Below are 20,131 nucleotides of genomic sequence, written 5' to 3' on the forward strand. Positions count from 1 at the left end.
GTTACTGAAGTTTTAACGCAGATTCCAAGTCCAATAAGAGTTAAAAACAACATCCATCAATTCGGCATGCCACTGGAAATGCAACGCTATGTTTCTCCCACGTTTTGTCTCTCTCTCTCAAAAAAAGAAAAGAAAAAAAACTAAGAAACTAGCCAGTCAGTGATTTGTACATTCAAATTATCGAGTATACTTATATCAATTTTTTCTTTATTTTATATTTAATTTTTATACAAATTTCATTATTCTTGTTTTACAATCGCGATAAGTGTCTCAAAATATATGTTGCACTCCATTACTAGTTCACGGTCATGCATCATATTCAAGTTAAACATTGATTTCACGTTACTCGTAAACAACAAAGAACAATGTTCACAGAATATCTGAATTATTGTATGCACACCAGTTTTAATCAATCAGATTGAATACATATACAAATTAAAGCGAATCGATTGTTACATCAATCACATTCCCTTGAATAAAAATAATATATCACTATTGTACAAACCACACTTTGTTGAGTGTTATATGATACATATTCCTTCAATAAATACGATTTATCATCTCATTGTTTGTAAAAAAAAGGCTCGTGTACAGATCTTGTCTTTTATTTGTTCAGGTTTTTAAAAATTGTTCTCGATAAGACACTTAAACATTTCCTGTATTCAACCATTCTGGAAAAAACGCGTCTTCATTGCACTAACTTCTCAAAAAAAGCTACGTTTTACAACAGCTGGATACAATAGTATCAAAGGAACCAAGAAATGATGAGAATCTGATGTGATTTTTGTTTTCTCTCAATTCCTAACGTATTTTGTATAAATAACGTATCAAGTAATATTCATAAAATGATTGGTAACATATTGGATACTTTAATTTTCTAGGACCAAATAAATGCAGGCTTCGAAAATATTGTTGTACGTAACAGCCTTGAACGAGGCACCAAATAGGGTGTACAATGCATAAGTTGATCCAGTTTTTTGTTTATTATACAGGTAATCAGACCATTCGAATTCATTACTAACCTTATCCAAGCACGAAAGGCTTCTTCATCCTGATCTACAGCATTTTATTCTTAATTTAGTATCAAAAATAAATATAAAAATTTTCATAAAAGAAAACGTGACAAATCATTCAAAGTGTTGTTTTTGTTTTGCTTCTTTTCGATAGATTACTGATCCTGATGACTCATTTAATGGTGTGAAATCGTGACTTTAAAATTTGTTCAGCATGCATAATTTGGTTGCATTTCCATTGATAGGCCTTTCAGAACAGAGTCGGTACAGTATGTCTCTTGTTACCAGGCATGAAAACCTATACAATTAGGTATACCAATCAGTATGAATTAGTAACTTTTTCAAAGAAATCGCTTTTAATCTATTGGACGCAGCAGGAGTTCTTTTGTCCATTTTTGAGCTTCAACCGAGACTTGGGACGATACTTTTCAAGATAGGCCAGCTGCTTTGCGTTGATGGCGCCTCGTCTTTTTCTAAACAAATAGAAATACGTGTCTGTTATGTTTCTTGCGCGTTATACAACAGCGGTATACTTGTAAACAATAAATCTTCACTTACTCTCTGATTAATGCAACTGCATCTTCATACTTCAGTCCCAATTCGATAAGAGCAAGTGCTACTAACACTGGTGCTCTGCCAAGTCCTGCGACGCAGTGTACTGCTACACATGCGTCTGGGGACTCGCGGAACCGATTCTTCAGTAATTCAAACCATTCATCGACGACCTGAAATTTCGATTCTCTTGTAGAGAACGCCATACCGGATATCCGGAGCATAGTTTCATAAAATGTTACACCGCTATATTTACTTCGTTTGGTGGAAATGTGCCATCATCGAACACCAAGTCTATGACATTGATCCCTTCTCCTTTAAGTTCCTCGATCTTGTATGTTGGTTCGCAGACCCTCACTACTTCTTTCACATTGTGCTTCTTCAGTTCCTACCGAAATAGCACAGACTCGTTAGCGCTAATCTATACGATTCCTTTGATGGTATGTTTTTTTTTGTTTTGTTATCAAGAGACGAATAAAAGTGAATGTACTTGGATAAAAGTGTGAATGGTCTGATCATTGGGCCGATCAGTGATGAGGAACTTCATGTTTTTGTATTCGATTTCGGCGGGCGCCGGCCTGATGTCCTTTACCCTCATGTTGCTCATTTCCTCTTGGACAACAACTGGTGTACTCCTACTTCTTTTTGTTTTGTATTGTTCTAATTCTTTTTAATGATTTTTTGTACGACGCTATTTCGTTTTTTGTATTTTTTGTAATGTGCCACACTATACGAAGCAACAAAGATCGAATTTGACAACTTAGCCCATAGATGTCAGTCTTATCGAGTTGTTTCTCATTTAACTAATTGAATACTTTGTTATTTTTTTACAGAGGACAGAACAGTGGGTTCACATGTAGACCTCGAGAAGGGTTGTTGGGGTGCGAATTTCGCTGAAAGAGTGAGGGCTACGTTACATTAGGCGTTGTTGATATGCGATCGATTCCCACTTGGGATCCTTGACTATGATTCGGAAGATTATCTGAAACAAATGATTTACCATGTAATCCATTTTGCTAATAAAATCTACAAGATTCGAAGGAATTTATCATCGATATTTACCTATTTGGCACTGGGTGCGCCTGGATCAGGTGCGCTCAGTAACTACGATGCTTGCATTTAATAATGTAAATTAATATTTGATTCTATTTAATTTGTATATGCCTTGTGTGATGACTAGCTGATGATTTCCGGACTTTGAGGCAATGATCCCAATAATAACCAATTTGTTTTTTTTTTTTGCCTGATTAAGATAATTCCTCCTTGCTTCCCCTTTAACAATACCTAGCAGGTTCTAGGATAGTTGGGCGCGTCTCTCTATTTGTGTTGAGCCTGGCAGTATTCTGCACTATCCAGCTGAAACTCCATGTATGTGAGGATGCACTCACCAGGAAACTATAACAAACAAAAAGATACTTGTTTAATCACAGGAACATGCACACAGTTCGCCACAAACATACATTTTGCGTTCTAATTATTCGGTAATTCGCATTGAAACGATCATATGCTTCGCACAGAAAAATCGTTTCGTTTTTCTGACGGAAAGATAGGTTATGTCGGTACCATGAAACATTTTTACCGAACATTCTACAGAAAAATGAATAAGAAATCGGTGCGTATAGCAAAGCATTTATTCTCGGAAGTTCTCGGATATTTCTGTTCTGTTTGTATCAGCGGAACAATCGGTTTATTGTGCATCATCCACACGTGCCAAATGCGGCGTTGCGCAAATTTTCGCGGAATCAAAGTTTCGCCAAGCAACAAACATTATTTGATTACCTGGGTAATTTCGTACGACTGCGTCAATACGCTTCCGCGACAATTCATTACGAACATTCAGCACGCACAGGGTTCGTTACGCAGAGAAAAAGTTTGTCGGACCACGCCAATGCTTGCGGACCTACGTTGTCATAATGACATTAGTCGACATCTCGACGTTCGAGTCAGTTCGAGTACAATCGATTACCGCTAAAGCCCGGTACACAGTACACACTCGAAGCTTTCGAGGTAGATACACACCGTCACATACACATACAATAATATATATATTGTATTATTGCGAAATGTTCTAGAAAATCCTCATAATCTATTTCGTAACCACTGTTCGATACATTCGTTTATAAAACGCAGTTCAATCAATATGTTTCCATAGGTTATGTGGCGCAGAGTCCAAACAAAATATAGTATAGGAGATCGAAGATGAATACAGGGATCCCCTATATAGGTGGGGCTACATTCATGCAATTTTAAATACAGTCTCTGCATTGTCTTCATAAATGTCTAGAGATTTAAGGTGGTAAACTCGTTTCCAGGATAGCAAGGGTGCAGGATGCGCCTTCTCAAAGACATAATGCAAAGATGGGGGGGAGGGGTCCCCGGTAGTCAAAAGGCTAGATAAAAGATCAGTTGAGTTTTACGTTTTTTTTTATGAAAACAGCTACGTGCACAGCTGTATGTTTCCGAATAACGCAAATTACAGCTTGCAAACGTAAAAATAGGACTTTTGAGGGCGATCGCGGCCTAGATTGATCTTGTATCTAGCACTTTTGACTACTGAGAATCCTCATCTTTGCATTATCGAGAAATGAGAAGGCGCATTCCGCATCCTTGCAATCCTGGATCCTGGCAATCCATCCCCATTAAATTTATCGGTGGCGCTAGTCGCGCGCGTGATCGTTTTCTCGACTGGGATATTCGAACCATTTCGCTTAGCGTCGAACGAAGACGAATTCTCCCTTTACTTTTTGGCACGGCGGCTTTGTGCCGATGCCAAACGAAACAGACAGTGCCGAACGTGCGCATCTCGAAGAAGAGCTTCCGTCATTTAATGCATCTGCATTGAGGGACCTGGAATGCTCGTAAATAGAAATGTCTAGGTCAACATACAGAGAACGTATTGCGGTTTTCGTAGAAAAAACAAGCACTCGGACATATAGTGTACAATGTACAAGTTGAACTGGCGCCGACTGAAAATTAGCCATTTTCCACCCGAGGATCGTTCCAATCTTAGACTACCATCATTAGACTGCGGATCTTCATGCAAAATAAACATTTTCTGCATCGATTGCAAGAAATAGAAATCATTTATTGGCATTTTCAATTTTATCAATTTTCCAACAATTTTCAATTTCATCTACTCAATTTTGCTATAAATGTATAAAGATCCGCAGTCTAATTATCCTTCTAGACCTGTTCTGGGCACGGTTGGGGCCCCTGAAACGCTTGTTTCCCCACCAGTGTTTCGCGTTCTCCAGTGTTTCGTATCTTCGTTGCTCCACCGTAACGGTGCTTACTGGAAGGGGACAGTGAGCGCTATGGTGGGGACGGTTTTGTCTCAATTCAGACAAACGTGCCCAGCACTGTTCTAGACCATCAACCCCTATGTTAAGGAATTCTGCGTGTTTGTAATTCAATCATTCGACATTCACTTTCACGCTGGAAATTGTACATTTAGCTCAACCCATTGCAGTCGACTGGCTCCTCTGAAGCACCACTAAAAATCACTACAGTACAATGCAAAACACTTGTCCAAATTCTTGAGCAAAAATCGCTGCAGTGCAAAGGTGTTTGTAATGAAGATACGGAGCAATTTTGCGGTCCCTCTCAACAGGAATGTAAACGAAATGAAATAGCAACGTGCACTAAACTAATATCTTTTCGCTGTACGTAAAATACAAAATTCTGATCGTTACATTCGTGTGTCGTTAGTAGTGTGAGCATATGCTTTAAATAGAACAAATTCATAGAGACGTAACTCGGAAACCTGTTTGGTGATCGGTATCGCGCCGGAAGCGATTACTTCGTGGAAATGTGACAAGCAGCAGAAAGCAGCGAATGAACGAGTTGTACTATATAATCCTCACCGGCAACAAAAATTAGTTTTCTGCGTTGTTGTTTGGCAGTTGCTTAAAGTATATGTCCTGGTCGTGCGCGGAAGAGCGTCGGAGTTGCGCGCGCGTGTCCACTCTTAATTTCCGCTCGATCCGAAGCGTGGGTGTTGGTTTCCTCCGCGAAAATTAGCCCGACTGACGGCCCGGTCTCTTCGTGGGACGTGGATCCGCGAAATTCGCAGCGCACATCGACAGGCAAATATAGTTTGCCGATAGTTCGCGGGGGACGAATCGCGCGGCGTCGTCGTTCCGTCAGGACGTCGAGACGATTTACGAAATCTCTTTTTACGTAACGACAGCTCTCGAAGCGATCATCACCCACTACCACCACCAACCACTACCTATACCGATGCCGTTATGATCTAGAGATCGGTGAGAGATAGGATGACGGACAGGTAAAAGTGAGAACAAGAGACCGTTCTCGGATCGACGTACCGGAATAAACAGAATAATTGGCAGCGGCATGACAAAAGCGTACATGCGAAAACACTCGCGTGAGCATGACTCCTCTCGTCAAGGTCAAATCGATCTCTCGTCAACAATCCCATTCTGCATCGATTATTCAATTCTTTCGGGGGCCCTTTCCAATCAAGCTTGACCCCGGCTTGGACACTCTGTACAATACTAAACGAAGGACTAAATTATTGAATACTCCGCCAGCGAATCGGCTTCGACCATTTGAATGGGGACACCACACCCCTCCACGCCGAATACACAATGAACCTGTTCTCCAAGAGCGTTTAACGAAGCCACTTCGACCGGGCTGCTGCAAAACTGTTCGAAAGTTTCGCGGAATTTCAGTCGAGAGTTTAATGAAACCTTTGGATGGATTTTTTGACCGGTGTACGAAACCTTTAGCAAGGATAAGTTTTCTACGGGTCGTTTAAAGGAACCTTTTGGCGGTTGGAGGGCTTCGTTTTTGGTTGAATTTATTGCGAAACCTTCGGACGGGCGTTTGATGATATTTTTCTAGGTTCAATCGATCTAGTGTTCAACACACCTTTGGATGGTTGAAATCAAAGCTTTGGATAAAGGATGGCTTTGACCGTGGACGAACGAGGACCACTCTCTTTCGTCAAACATCCAACGAAACCGTTGCATGAGAATACCAAGATCTTCGAATGGAATGAGCATTTAATAAGAACCACAAAGGTGCAATTAACGAAATGTTGGTATTTTGTATGAACATTTAACGAGCGTTTGATGAAACTTTAAAGAACGAACTAATTGCCTGAAGAAATTTTAACGGACATTTAACGAGCCCTTTCAGCGAGTACATTGAACGACTAACTGTTCGATGATCAACAAATTACCGCGACATTGTTCGCTAATGCAAAATATTGTTCATAAAACGATAGTTCCAGCGGAGGAAGAGAATGCGGATAATGAAGAAGACGATTAATAAGATATTCTCGATTTTCTCGCGGATTAACTTGTAGCGGAATGAGAAGAAACGAGAGACAGCGGCGGCGGCGGCGGCTGCTGCGAGTTTCACTTCTCTCGGATCGCGATACGCGACCGTAAAAAGATGAACGAGCGTGCGCTCGTACTCGTTTTCACTGAGCCGGGTACGTTTTCCGCGGTGAAGTAGGTTTCTAGGTTGATTTCAGTGAATCTTTTTTTCGTTGGAGCTCTCCTGCCGAAGGTGCTAACGGTAAAATCCCGGTGATCCTATCTTTTCCTTCATCAACGCGCCAACATTGTCTCTTTGTTCTTGTGGCGGAGGCAAGAATAGCACGCGATTGTCTCCCAATGATAGATTACAGAGACACTTCGCGGGATTTTCTCCACCCCCGTTCGTCCCGATTAAACATTTATTCGGTTACGTCTTCCCTCGCCCCAACTGGAACTCCAAGATATTCTCTGCGCGATTAAAATGGTCAAACTTGGGCGTTTAATGACAAATTGTCATTGCGGATCTTCACGCAAAACGGCAAATTGCCATTTTGATAGATCGTTTTATGAAAACCAGGATGAGGTGTATAGTACAGTCGGGGGGACAAAATGAAGTGGATACCCTTCAAAAACTGATAACTTTTTGAAAATTGAACCAAACGACTTGAGATTTTTTGAGACGTTAGAAAGATTAGTTTACTAGGTTGTGCAAAAATGTTGTTTTGAAATTGCTATTGCTCCGAATTCCGAAGACAACCGAACGTACGAGTGATTTGACCCGGCAAGAAACGAAATTTGAATTCTTGTCCATTCCCTTTTTATCGTGCACCCGTGGCGCGTAAAAAGTTTAATCTCGAAACCGCTAAGTTGATTGCGAGCACAAGATCGTGAATCAACCGCGCGGGTACGCTCGAAACGCTCGACTCGTATTAACTGAAACTTATGCAATTTCCGTGTCGCGAGACGGAACGCATCCACCCGATTGATAACACTGTCCAACACCTTTGTTCCACAATTACTGTCGGGTGGTTCTTATAGAGTTTTTTGCTCTGATTCCGAATCTGTCCTTAATTTTTCTTCTAGACGCACATGCCTTTTAAAAAAAACACACATTTTTCATCTTTAAATAGATATTGTGATGTTATTATAAAAGATATTGAATTGTTCTTTACAGCAAAAGATTCTGTAGACTTCCCCGAATATAGTAATATCCAATATTAATACATTATGATTGTTTAAACATGTCTAAACCACCACTTTTGCACCAATTTCTGAGGATATTTTTCAATTTGCATCTCAAAAAGTAGGGGTCCAGCGGAAAATCGATCTATACCACGCGACTTTTATCTTAAGAAACCACCCTTCAAGCTAAAAAAAGTTGAAATTTGTTGGACAGTGTAATTGGTGACGAACGCGCGAATGAAAATTACGACGAGCCGTGTGCCCGAGCGCATAATCTTGACGTGATCGTGCGCGAATTGTTGTGACTTTTCGGGGGCGTCGTGCATTTATCAAATATGACGCATTGATTTATTCTACAGGCCGTTTCAGAGTCGCCAGCTGAAATTTATTCACGAGTTTCTACCTCGTTTATGATATCCAACCATTTATGACACCCACAAAAATTGTAAATATAACATCAATTCTATGGAATACACAGTTTCCGTAAATTGCCCACGTGGGTTAATCGATGATAAGTAGAAACAATTTTTTCATTTCCGTTGTGCGTCAATTTGTTCACGCTGCAGAGAACTGCCTTCGTTCTGGCAACAGTTCAACGGGGATTATAATAAACAACGCCAGCAATGAAAAAATAGACCTTCCGTCGTATCCAAGACCGCGAACTTCACTTTCGACAAGAATACACGACGTGGAAAATGTAAAACGACGATGCTATCGGTTGGTTCTGACGATGGACGTCGAGTCTTTTAGCTTCGCCGTAGGTTTCACTGCAATTTGTGCATCCAATTATCTTCGATGAAGAAATCCGTCGATGATGGATCGACGTTACATATTTGCTCGATCGATCGGACGAATGGAATGTCGATAATAAGAATTTTGCGAGTCATTCCTGGGAGTCCAGCACGTGGAGTAATGTTTATTGATTGCACAACTTCGTTAAGAGTTTGCGAACTCACGTGTTGTCAACAAAATTCGAGGGTTGAAGTCGAAGAAAACCTGTCTATTATTGGTATTTTCGTTTCACTTGTACCACAAAAAATCGTGAGGTTATAAAAGAGAATTGTCCCTTATTCCAACTTCTATAAAGCAAACTTTGAGACTGAAAATTTCCATGAAGATCCACAATCTATCGATAAGGGTGGAAACTTATGTCAATAATGAAGAGGTACCCAAGAAGACTTGGTATTTAAAACTTTTCACGTAAATTTTTATGCCGTCGTTCTTAATCAGTGTAAAATTACTCATTTTATTGATAATAGGGATTTAAAACAATTTTATGATTTCTCTATAAGAATATAACGGGAAAGTTCAAACGCAAGTTGGAAGTGTACACCTGGGTATCTGTTTATCGACACTAATTCAAACCCTTGCATACTGATTAAAGTATGCATAATCAACTTCTGGATCCTTCTATCTCATCGGAAACTGGGAATCAATTTATTACGAAACTTTACGAGCCAATTGTACAAATATAAATTCTCGCGCTTCGTTAATTTGGTTCCGATCCTGATTGCATGTATTCAGTGTTGATCAATTTATAAATATACTGTGGATATGATGCAATTTATTAGAAAACATTTTCTGCATTGATTAAAATCGTATGATCGACTTCCAATTAATTTTAAAAGAGCAACACGATCGTAATTATTACATCAACGGGTCACGAAGGCCTGTGATACTTCATTAACGTTCGATTGAGTTGCTTCCGAGAACTTTTGGCAAACTGAACGGAAGCCGGCGAATCTTGCGTGGCAGAAATTCGCATGGTCGCGTGTAGGTTGTCGCGTCGAATGGATCTAATCCCTAAACGTGATTTGTGCTAACAGACAGACTAAATATGAGACTTTGAATCATTAGTGTCCTTTGCGGTGACCTGACCAGTGAATAAACATCATTCGAACTAAATGAATAAATAATAAATGTTGAAATTTATGTAGCAATACTATTGTGAATTCACAGATGTCTCATTAAAACGATACATTAATTTATTTGGCAGTTGTTGGAATTACGTCCCACACATTCGAAGTAAGTGGAACCGCAATTATCCGAAGCGAACAAGGAAACATGAGAGTTCGTATAATAGACCATTACTTAATTGCAATGCTAGATTAAATGTTTATTGATTATTGACATAGAGCGAACTATTTAAATTAGAAGCATGCTGAGATATTAGAATAATCGAGGTCCTCGGGAATAACAATTTGCCAATTGCAATCGATATGCAGCCTAAGTGTTCATTTACTGGACTGGTCACTTTACGAAAACAGTTTCACCATTCGTAAGATCACGCACGAGAAGATGCGTCGCCGAGGGAAAGAGTCTCGCTCTCTCTCTCGTGTCGCTTTGCGAATTGGCGACAGCATGATTTGGTAATCCGAGCGAACGCAAGTCGGATTTCAATGGCGGGGACGCGGCCGCAGAAAGAAAAATATCTTCGGTGTTATGTCACGAGATAACTCGCGTTGATCGTATCGCGCGTTGATCGCATCGCGCGACCGACAAGGACAACACGTCTAACGCGATGCTAAACGATGGAATTTATTGCTCGGATATTTAAACAGTCGTTCGAGCCTCGCCGCATCGAACTCTTTCAATGTTTTTTGCGCCAATTCGAAAATATCGGTGTTCCCAGTCGAACGATTCCGCTGTCTCATTAGTCATGCATGGAACACACGATTCTTTGTCCGAGTTTAATCCTCTTGCGTTCGGAAAAAACCGAGGAATGTTACAACAGCATGAACGTTTTCATGTTATTTTATATTTTGTTACCAGATTTTTGTAAAACACCGACATACATCTGGATCTCTTTTTACACGGTCTCCCTTCAAACATTTTGCTCGCTGTTACACGATCTTTTTCAACAAGGTTTATTCATATTTGTGCGGTTTTTTGTTCCGGAAATGAGAACAGGACTTCACGGTACCGTACTGAAAATTGTGGATTTTTTAAAACTATTTTTTTCCCATTTTTCTCAAACCCATTAATTTCTTTCTGATTGTGTATATTGAATATAAAATGTTCTGAAAATCTATGTTTTCGAATTGCTTTTTGTGTGTTTTACGCTTTATTATAAACTAATTTTTTAAGTGTAGAAAAAAAATGAGAAGAAAAAGAAACTGTGTTGAATTCTACTATTATTATTATGTTTTCTATTCGTTTAAAAATGTTTCCGCAACGCGAATGCATTTCGCAGCCCAGTTATCGTAATAATATTATCGAGCATTCTAAATTTGCCACCGTGCAGTAATAATCGATAAAACGATATAATTTTCCGCTGACTGATAGTTGCAATGGAAAGCTAATTACTTATTCGAGAAAGTTACTACATTCCGACATGTGTGAGTGTCCCCCTCATCGGCGAAGAGCATTGGAACAAGGAAATTCATTGTCGATCATCGAGACCACAGACGGGACTAATAATAAGCGAGAGACAAGAGGAATCGCGGGTCAAGAGTTCATTGGGTAGTATCGGGCGTCGGAAAGAATTTATCGGATGGTGCGAGAAGAAAACGTTTGTGACGAAAAGGAATTTCCCTGTGAGCAGATTACTGCAAACAATATTAACCACTAATGGCAATTGTGTCCACAAAAATTCTTCGAAAATTACCAGTAACCCGACGAGTTCATTTCAACCCATTACGGTGTAATAAACCTCGATTACAAACTAATTAAAAATCTTTTGCTATTTATGCGCTATAATTTTCTTTTGAACTTCCTGTAAAAAGATAAGAAAACAACTTCTTCCTGTTCTCTTCCGGTAGTTCTACGAACTCTTACAGTCAAGAATTATATTCTACTCGTGTTCCGCGCGTTCCGCTGATTCTTCGCTAATTAATTAATTAGCAAACTCTCCGCGCTTTTCAGCGAGGTGGAAACGGCGCTCGTTGGAAATTAATAGCGAGGTTATTTCCTCGTCAACCGGAAATGGCGTGAGACGGAAGACAGTCACTCCTCGGTTTCTATATTTAATTTTATAATTCATTACGCAATTCTGATCGCGACCATGGAAGCAATACCGAGACAGATTCCGGTGATTTTCTCTGACTTTTATCAGCCGCGGTTTTCATAGAACCATAAATCGCCTGGATGGTAAAATATTGGCTTAGCCATTGCTGATCCTACAAGATTCCCCTGGATAAGCACGAAGAGTTAAGCTCCGGGGAAAAAAATTACTAGATACAATCGTTGTATCATATAACACCCAGATTAATTTCAAGGTTCGATATCAATTGCTTTTTTCACCTTGTCACGATCGTGCAGATATCCGCTGATGAGTCTCTATGAAACAGTGAAATATTAAGATCAATTTCAAGATCCAGTATCAATCCCTCTATCACTATTGCGTAAATATCGGCTGACCGCTTTGTGAGGAGACGGAAATATTTGCCTGGCGAATGATATTTTCTTAAGGCTAACGCTGTTAGATCAAACTGACCGCCTTCAGATTTTTATCTTAATATTGGTGGAATTGTACAGCCTCTTTGACACGAAATAATTCAAGTTACAGTTTTTATTTCAAAAAATATTGAATTAACATTCGATAAAAAAATCATTAGACCGATCCAATTGTAAATGATTTAAATAATACCAACATTTCTTCGTCGCTGATTAAGCGTCCATCATTAGGTAGGTAAAGCGTTGAATTTCTATGAAAATCTTTATGATACAGTATCTTACAGACTTCCAAATGCCACAAGTGCGTTGGATGCATAGTTGGGAATGAGCGAAGAGGTTCTAGGCCAGATTCCCATAGAATAGATTAATCGATCAATTCTCCAAGCTCCGGTGACCCGATCAGAAGCATCGGGACTGTCATTTTCTATGAAACGGGTATTCGAGTGCATCACGCAGCCGATGCACATGATCCTGACATTTGGAATGCGCTATATTTATTCGGGAAGCACGTGTTTACAGAGCATCCCCCGTCTCGCCATCCCTCGATCTATAAATGTAACACGGGACTGCGCTCTTTGTCACGGTTCACCGCAATCTCGCGATTCCCGACCGTGGAACCGAACAACAAACCGCAACCCGGTTTTTGCTGTCCGAGAAACATGATTCTCGACTCCTGATTCGGTGCGGAAATCCGCGAAAATATCGTCGAAGCAATTACAAGGCTCCCATGAATAACCGCGGTCTCGATTGTACACCGAGTTTTCCCCCTCGAAATGCTTCAACGTTCATCGCGAATCAATTTATGATGAAAATTCGAAGATAAAGTGTAAATCAGTGAAACGATTGAAAGAATTGAAAGAATTTCAATATTATTACGATTGTTAAAGAATGAAGTATCTCACTTGTTTCTTACAATGAATGCAAATAATTTCTATTTTACTTAACAAGCCAATCGAAAATTTGTTTATCTGTTATAATATAATCCGAAGAGAGCTTTAAGATGATTAGTAAATTTTTTACCAATATTTAGATCTATTGCGAACGCTAGAAGTGACTAGAAAATATTGAAAGAAGAGGTGTCTGTTATTTTTTGAGACATCCAGGCAAGACAAAAGTGAAATCAGACAGCCAACTGTGATAATTACAATATTCCCAACTATGATAATCTCAAGCCATCGAAGATAGCGCACGCGTAAGAAGCGATTATTCAATCGTGTCTCTTCTCTGCCACGTTCGTAGATCGTCTGTTCCAGTTCGAGGCTGAAGAAATTATGTCATCGAACCAGTTCGCAGCGGTAACGTTGTTCAATTGGTTCGAAGAATTTGAAACATTTCTTGGCTATAGTCTAGCAACTGTATGTATAGACTGCCTAACAGGCGTCCGTGTGAACTTTGTCGGCATGCTCTATAGTTCAAACAATGTACCCCCGCTAGCTGTAACTGGTTTTCCATTTGTTCTAGTGTTGCAAATATTAGTGTAGATTTACACCGTCTCCTCTGGAACTACATTTATTAAACAGTCTGATAAAATGGTCGTATAGTCGTGACATCGTTCAGCGGTTTATAAAAATGCTCGTGAAACAGTTGCTTCACTAATCGTATAAATCATAGAGTATTTAAAAAACAATGATTCATCACAATATACTCGTGATTTCATTCAATAGTATATGAAAATTAAAAAATAATCAACCGATGCTTTTAATACTATAAAGTCATCATGGACTATGTTTTACCATCAAAGCCTTTTTTTTATAAATGCTAACATTTTTATACAATACAATCAACCTCTACGAATATCTAAAAACGTACAGCAAAGGTCTGATCAATTTTTTTCCCCGGTACATAGAAATGCAGCCAATGGAGGATTAGATTTTTCTATGAAAAATTTCAATCTGTATCCATTTTTTACAAGAACCACCGAGCATCGATGGAAAATATTCGAGAATTGGTTTGCGCCCACCAAATGGAAAAACCGCAGTGCTTTTGTTCTATCTCTAGGCCTTGAATAATATATAAACCGTCGGAGGTACCTTTTTGATAGTGTATCTCGATCGATATTGATGAATATTTCTCTAAAAATAATTCTGCTCTCTGTCTTCGTTATCTATGTATACTAAATCAGATAATCATTAGTAATCCAATCCGAGGCTAGCTACAATCATTGTGCCGAGGCGCAAGATCATTTTCTATCAGGAGAAATATCACGTATTCGTCGCGTGACATGACTCAAAGAATAAAATGCTAAAAAAAATTTCTAATTCCCATCGCAGCGTCATCTATCCGTGTTTGCAGACGGTTTAGCGTCTCCGCGATCCATAGCTAGCAACGGTTAGATCGACGCGAGATTCTTTCGATCGAACCGTGAAAGCAAGATAAAAAAGAAGCACCATGTCCGTCGATTATACACGTCTGTTCGGCTCAAAAATAGCCGTCGAGCTGAAATTCACAAGTTCTGGCGCGAGTCAAGGTCACTCGCTGGGAACGCGATTTCTAAGACGATTATGTTACCGACGTAACGTCCGCAGGTGTGCTCGTTGTCTGTCCAAGGCAGTCAGCTTCCGTAGCGAGTGCACCAAAACGCAATACACTGCGCAAACAGTTTCTAATGCAATTGAATTTTGCGACGCAGCTAGGCTGCGATACTTGGTAAACGACGCTTGCGTAATGATTGTTGCCGTCGAGAACGCGCCGCGACTCGCTGAGAGCGGCACGAATTATTTTGGCAGCTTCGACGGAACTCGAACCATTTTATTTTCGCTTCAGAGTCTGCAAGCGCCGGAAGAGACGCGACAGAACATTCTGACTAATTTTTATTTGCAATTGCTTTTGATTCTTCGAAGTTGAAAGTACCCTTCAGTAAGGGATAAGGTAGTTAAAAGTACATTTCGGAAATGGATATATCGTTAGCGAAGGATTGACTCGGCGTGATTCGTCAAGATAGTCGTAGGAGATATGAGTCCCCTGACGGTAGAGCCTTTTTAGTGAGTTGTGCTTCGGCGAGCCTCACACTTCCCCCTCGAACTACGTCTATACATTTTTTCTCCATCGTCATATAAAAAAGGTAGTTAAAAGTACATAGAACATTGCGAGGAATTGTTCCTTTTCAGTCCTTTAAGTCCGAGTAAAATTCTGTTATTTTGATATTTAATACAATTCCTCAAAATTATTCAGAAGAGAAATGAACGTGTATCCAGTTTCTCACCATCTGTAACGATTTTGAAAAACACTATAACTACCGAGCACATACATTGCCTTATAATAATGACAAAATTGCATTTATTTAGATTTCTTACCAGCTTGGTTTAAATACACGGTGTTTGTGAATGATTCTACATGCAAAAATAAGTCGAAAAAAGGAATAACATTCTTTCGTTTAGCAGCTCGTTTTCGAGAAGATCGAGTTTGAAAGTGCAGCGAGTACACGTGCTATTGCATAGGAATCGTCTGACGCGTCTGACCATGATCAACAAATTCTACTTTGTGCATATGGTATACTAAAGCACGCGAACCTGGCGGAACTTTAAACTCGATTTTCTCGAAAACGCGCTGCCAAACAAACAAATGTTATGTATTCCTTTTTCTCCGGTTGTACTACGATTTCGGAAACATACATTTCCATAGAGAAGTTCACTGAAAAAATTTCCCAGAAAAACATATTTCTAATTTAAAGATTTCCCAGAAAAACATATTTCTAATTTAAAGATTTCCCAGAAAAACATATTTCTAATTTAAAGATTTCCCGGAAAAACATATTTCTACTTTAAAAATTTCCCAGAAAAATATATTTATAATTTTAATATTTCTAAAAGAACAAATCAAGAGCAAGTCATCTTTACTCATCCTGTAGTTCTAGTGATAATCATGAATGGGGAAGTTCTTAGGAATCTTCTAGTGAGAAATGACGTTACAGGAGGATAAGTTCCTATTGCTTAAGTTTTGAGACTTTGCGGGTCACGCATAAGTTCAATGTGCCTGGAGAGAGAGAGACAGGCATCGATAACAATAGTAATAAGAATGGTTGCCGATTAACTGTTCGAGAGACTGTACAAATTTGTAACCGAGGCTGATAAACAGCGAATGGACACGGTTGCGGACACGTATCCTCCCACGTGCCGGCTCCGCATTTAGCAATAACGAGCAGGCCGGAGAGAAAAATCGGTCGATCGATCATACACGCCTTACTACGCCGCAACGGCGGTTTTAGAACCATGACATATGGGGGAAACGTCGGCAACAGGCCTGGAAATTATTTCTATACAACTGTTTCCGAACGACTGCTCGAACAATTAACCCGTTGGATTGAACGTAATCTTCAATCTCCCGTTCGAACTCTTAGTACGATGTTAACCAAATAAACAATGTTCGAACTTAATTTTGTTTCAATCCTGTATCAGCAATATTCATTAAAAACAATGAGCGATTAGAGGCTGAGGAAAATTGAGTACATAAAAGATTAAATTTCATAGTGTTCGGCCTCGGGCGTTAATTCAAATAAATAATTAATTTCCTTTCAACATAAAGTTACTTCGCTACAGGCAATTTCGAATCTTCGACACATTCTACTTGCATATGACCCACGCGTACCCAACACTTTTTATCTCCTCTCTATTGTAGGCAATTCATGCTAGGTTAACGAGAGAATACAAAAAGAACGAAGACACAACATACGAGGAATAACAAGGAAAGTTACGAGAAGCACAGTAGTGCATTCCATTCGTCTGTTTACTTCTGTTTTCGTGTCCACAATGACGAACTCCGTCGCCACACAGAACCAAACAACGAACAAAAAAGAGCGCGAGTCTTCATGTTTAATTTAAATTCGAAGCAATTGGCGCCGCAGTTCGACCGTCTAAATACGCGTTCAGTATTTATCGATGGTATCGATCTACCTTCTACATCATGTGACCAGAAGAAAAGCCGGATGGACAAATAATCCCATGTCGTAACAGGTTTTCCTTTACACAGTTTAATAATCACTGTCTGGCAGAGGTTCGCGCCGATGCAATCCGCAATGCCAAGGAATGCCTTGCGACCTGTTCGGTTTCTGCGATGAGAGAGGCAAGGCTTGAATGAGCCATCGAGCGTGTAATCGTCGAAAATTCGGCCACGTGAGGGATCGCGGCCAGGAGGGGATGTTGTAACAAGAGTGAAATACTCTTTCGAATAGTAAATAGTCTCGCGCATTTGCAATCGCACTCGTGACATTAACATTAACCGCCTTACACGTTGCGGCAAACCGTAAAGCATTCAGACTGTTTTGAAATGTTGAAAAATACACCTGCCTTCTTTTCTATGACATTGCCAAGAAATGTTTGAAGTACATATATACAAAATTTGTTTAGATTGAAATTGGTAGGAATCATACAAAGTTTTAAAACTGATGTTTTTAAATATAATTTAAAATTTATTAATTTAAAAAATGCGTGTTGTAGATTCCAGTAACTTATATGCATACTGAAAACTTGATCTACAAACGATCTACAATGAGTTACAAACGTTTAAAGATGATCACGTAAGGGCGAATGCCCTGACAATGCCGAAAATCTGCAACTTTTATCCTTAAGCTCTCATCTTTAAACGTATGACTTCTTTATCGTTACAGGCTCAGTTAAAAATGTTGAAAAAACCAGGGCTTCGGAGTCGGAGTCGAAGTCGGAGTAATTGCTGATCACTGGAGTCGGAGCCGGAGTAAGAAAAAGCTACATATATATCGACTCCCGGTGTCGGAGTCAGAGTCGGGAAAAAATATATCGACTCCGACCCCGGCTCTTTTGTTTATAAATCATTAATACATTTATGTATACATAAATAAATTGCTAATATTCGATCTACAGTATAGACGTATTGTATATGTATATACCTCGGCACTATGTAGAGGAGAAACAGTTAAAGTTATGGCAGTAGTATTTTCTAACCATTTCCTGAAAGTGAGAAAGTAAGTTATCTGTTCCATATTCTTAGACTTTAATATAATATTTCAACTATTTATTCAGTTTCATTACAACTCTTAATTATTTTGAGTAGGTACATATTTTTTCAATTTGGAGAGTCGGAGTCGGAGGTAAAAAAAAGTGGGGTTGGAGTTAAGAATTTTGTCTACCGACTCCGAAGCCCTGGAAAAACATCATTTCTCAAATTTTGTATGGTTCCTACCAATTGCAATCTAAACAGAAATGTTTGTTTACTCATTCACTAGCAAACTGGTCGGCGTAACATCTCAAAAAAAATTCAGATCCTTTGTCAGTCCGCTTAATATTGTCCCCGACTATTTGGAGGTCGAGACAAGAATGTTCAGGTTAACCCCCTGCACTCGATTGACGCCGGTACGCCGACATTCGTTACCCTTGTGCAGTAGTCAGACCTACCTTGAGGTCATTTGACGAAGAACCCAGACGTCGGGCTCGCAGTGCAATGTTCCGCGTGCTCTCTAGCCGTGTATTCAGCGCGCAATGGTGTAGCAAAGGCGCAGGTACCACGGGTAGTGCGGGTACGGCGTGAACTCTTGTCACACGGTCGTGATGTCAATAAAACTGCGCGTGGAGAGCACCGCGGCACTTAGGGAGTCACATCTTACGTGCACTTCGAAACACTGTTGCAGGATCGTAGATCGAAACAAGGTTGCACTGGTGCGCGTGGCTCCGCCAGGTCACACGGTCAGCCACGAGCCGGCCACAAGTGGCAAACAGAGTTCAGTACGATACTTCCAAGAGTTTCAAAACGACTTTCGGTAGGATTATACTGGCGCGCGTCGTTTCTCATCCGCAGCTTCGCGGATACGTAGCTAGCCTGGTTACGAACTGTGCCGGACTTGTTACGGATGTTCGATCAGGATGAACGAGCCGGGAGGCCCAGCGAACTCGCGGGCAGAGTCGGATGTCAGGTATACTTCGTGACGGTCGCATCGAATCTGGGCCAGCGGTAGCGTAGTGCGCCGATGAAAATAGCACAACGCCGAGACCGCTCTCTGTCGCGTCCCCCCACCTCTATCCCCATGGCGCGCGCTTCATCCCCACCGGCGTGACCGTGACGTTTCGCCTTGTCGCGGACCAATCGCGCCGCTCCGCCACACAGTGACGTCATTCGCGCGACCGACAGCGACGGCTGCGATCGCCGCTCGAGCGTGAACAAGTCGATAAGTCTCCCCGGAGCAATTGTTGCGTTTGACCTACGTTTCGGGGAACTTCGCGCGGCTGCCCGATCGATAACTGACGTCTCGACCACCTCGTAAATATGTATTGATGATTTGGAAAGAGAATTTTGTACATTTTGAACATCTTTCGGTATTTACTTGGCGACTATGTCAGCCAGATACGAAGTATTACGTGTTTGTGGATAATTGAAGTTAAATATATACAGTTCATCTACAAACATATAAATTTGCGGAAATGTGCACAGTCATCGTATAATTTAACGTAACAAGACATGTGAGATTAAAACGTCTTCACTTGCACACAATGCGAAAATGATTTGAATAGCTTTACTGTTTGGAACATACAAATTACTCGTGTGCAAGGACGATAAATTTTACCATGACAATAGATGCATAACGAGCAAGAAGATTGATTTGCTTGGAATTTTGGCTTGCACCACTTTCATAATTGCTGGCAATCGTGTATGTCGCAGTATCTTCCTTGTTGCGAGATTGGCTCGAGATTTTGCGGCGCGAACAATTGCCGCGAAAAGACGCGCGGGAAGATGATCTCG

The 20,131-nt window shown here is 40.3% G+C and overlaps 1 protein-coding gene across 3 annotated transcripts in view; it reads right to left on the reverse strand.

The window, feature by feature from the left end:
- Positions 1-187: 187 nt before the first annotated feature.
- Positions 188-20,131, reverse strand: part of LOC143209257 (PRL-1 phosphatase-like) — a 50,533-nt gene continuing 30,589 nt past the window's right edge. The window contains exons 1-6 of one of the 3 annotated variants that reach the window (XM_076424661.1): positions 18,793-19,356; positions 2,628-2,960; positions 2,056-2,547; positions 1,822-1,953; positions 1,572-1,738; positions 188-1,486 (exon numbers count right to left, since the gene is read on the reverse strand). In XM_076424661.1, coding sequence (XP_076280776.1) covers positions 1,375-1,486; positions 1,572-1,738; positions 1,822-1,953; positions 2,056-2,172 — 528 coding nt within the window. In that variant the 5' untranslated portion in view covers positions 2,173-2,547; positions 2,628-2,960; positions 18,793-19,356 and the 3' untranslated portion in view covers positions 188-1,374. Of the gene's footprint in view, positions 1,487-1,571; positions 1,739-1,821; positions 1,954-2,055; positions 2,548-2,627; positions 2,961-3,344; positions 3,494-18,792; positions 19,357-20,131 lie in introns of those variants that run through there. The other 2 variants (XM_076424662.1, XM_076424660.1) reach the window with 2 other exon arrangements.

This window comes from Lasioglossum baleicum, chromosome 6 (genome assembly GCF_051020765.1).
Source record: "Lasioglossum baleicum chromosome 6, iyLasBale1, whole genome shotgun sequence".
Classification (NCBI taxonomy): domain Eukaryota; kingdom Metazoa; phylum Arthropoda; class Insecta; order Hymenoptera; family Halictidae; genus Lasioglossum; species Lasioglossum baleicum.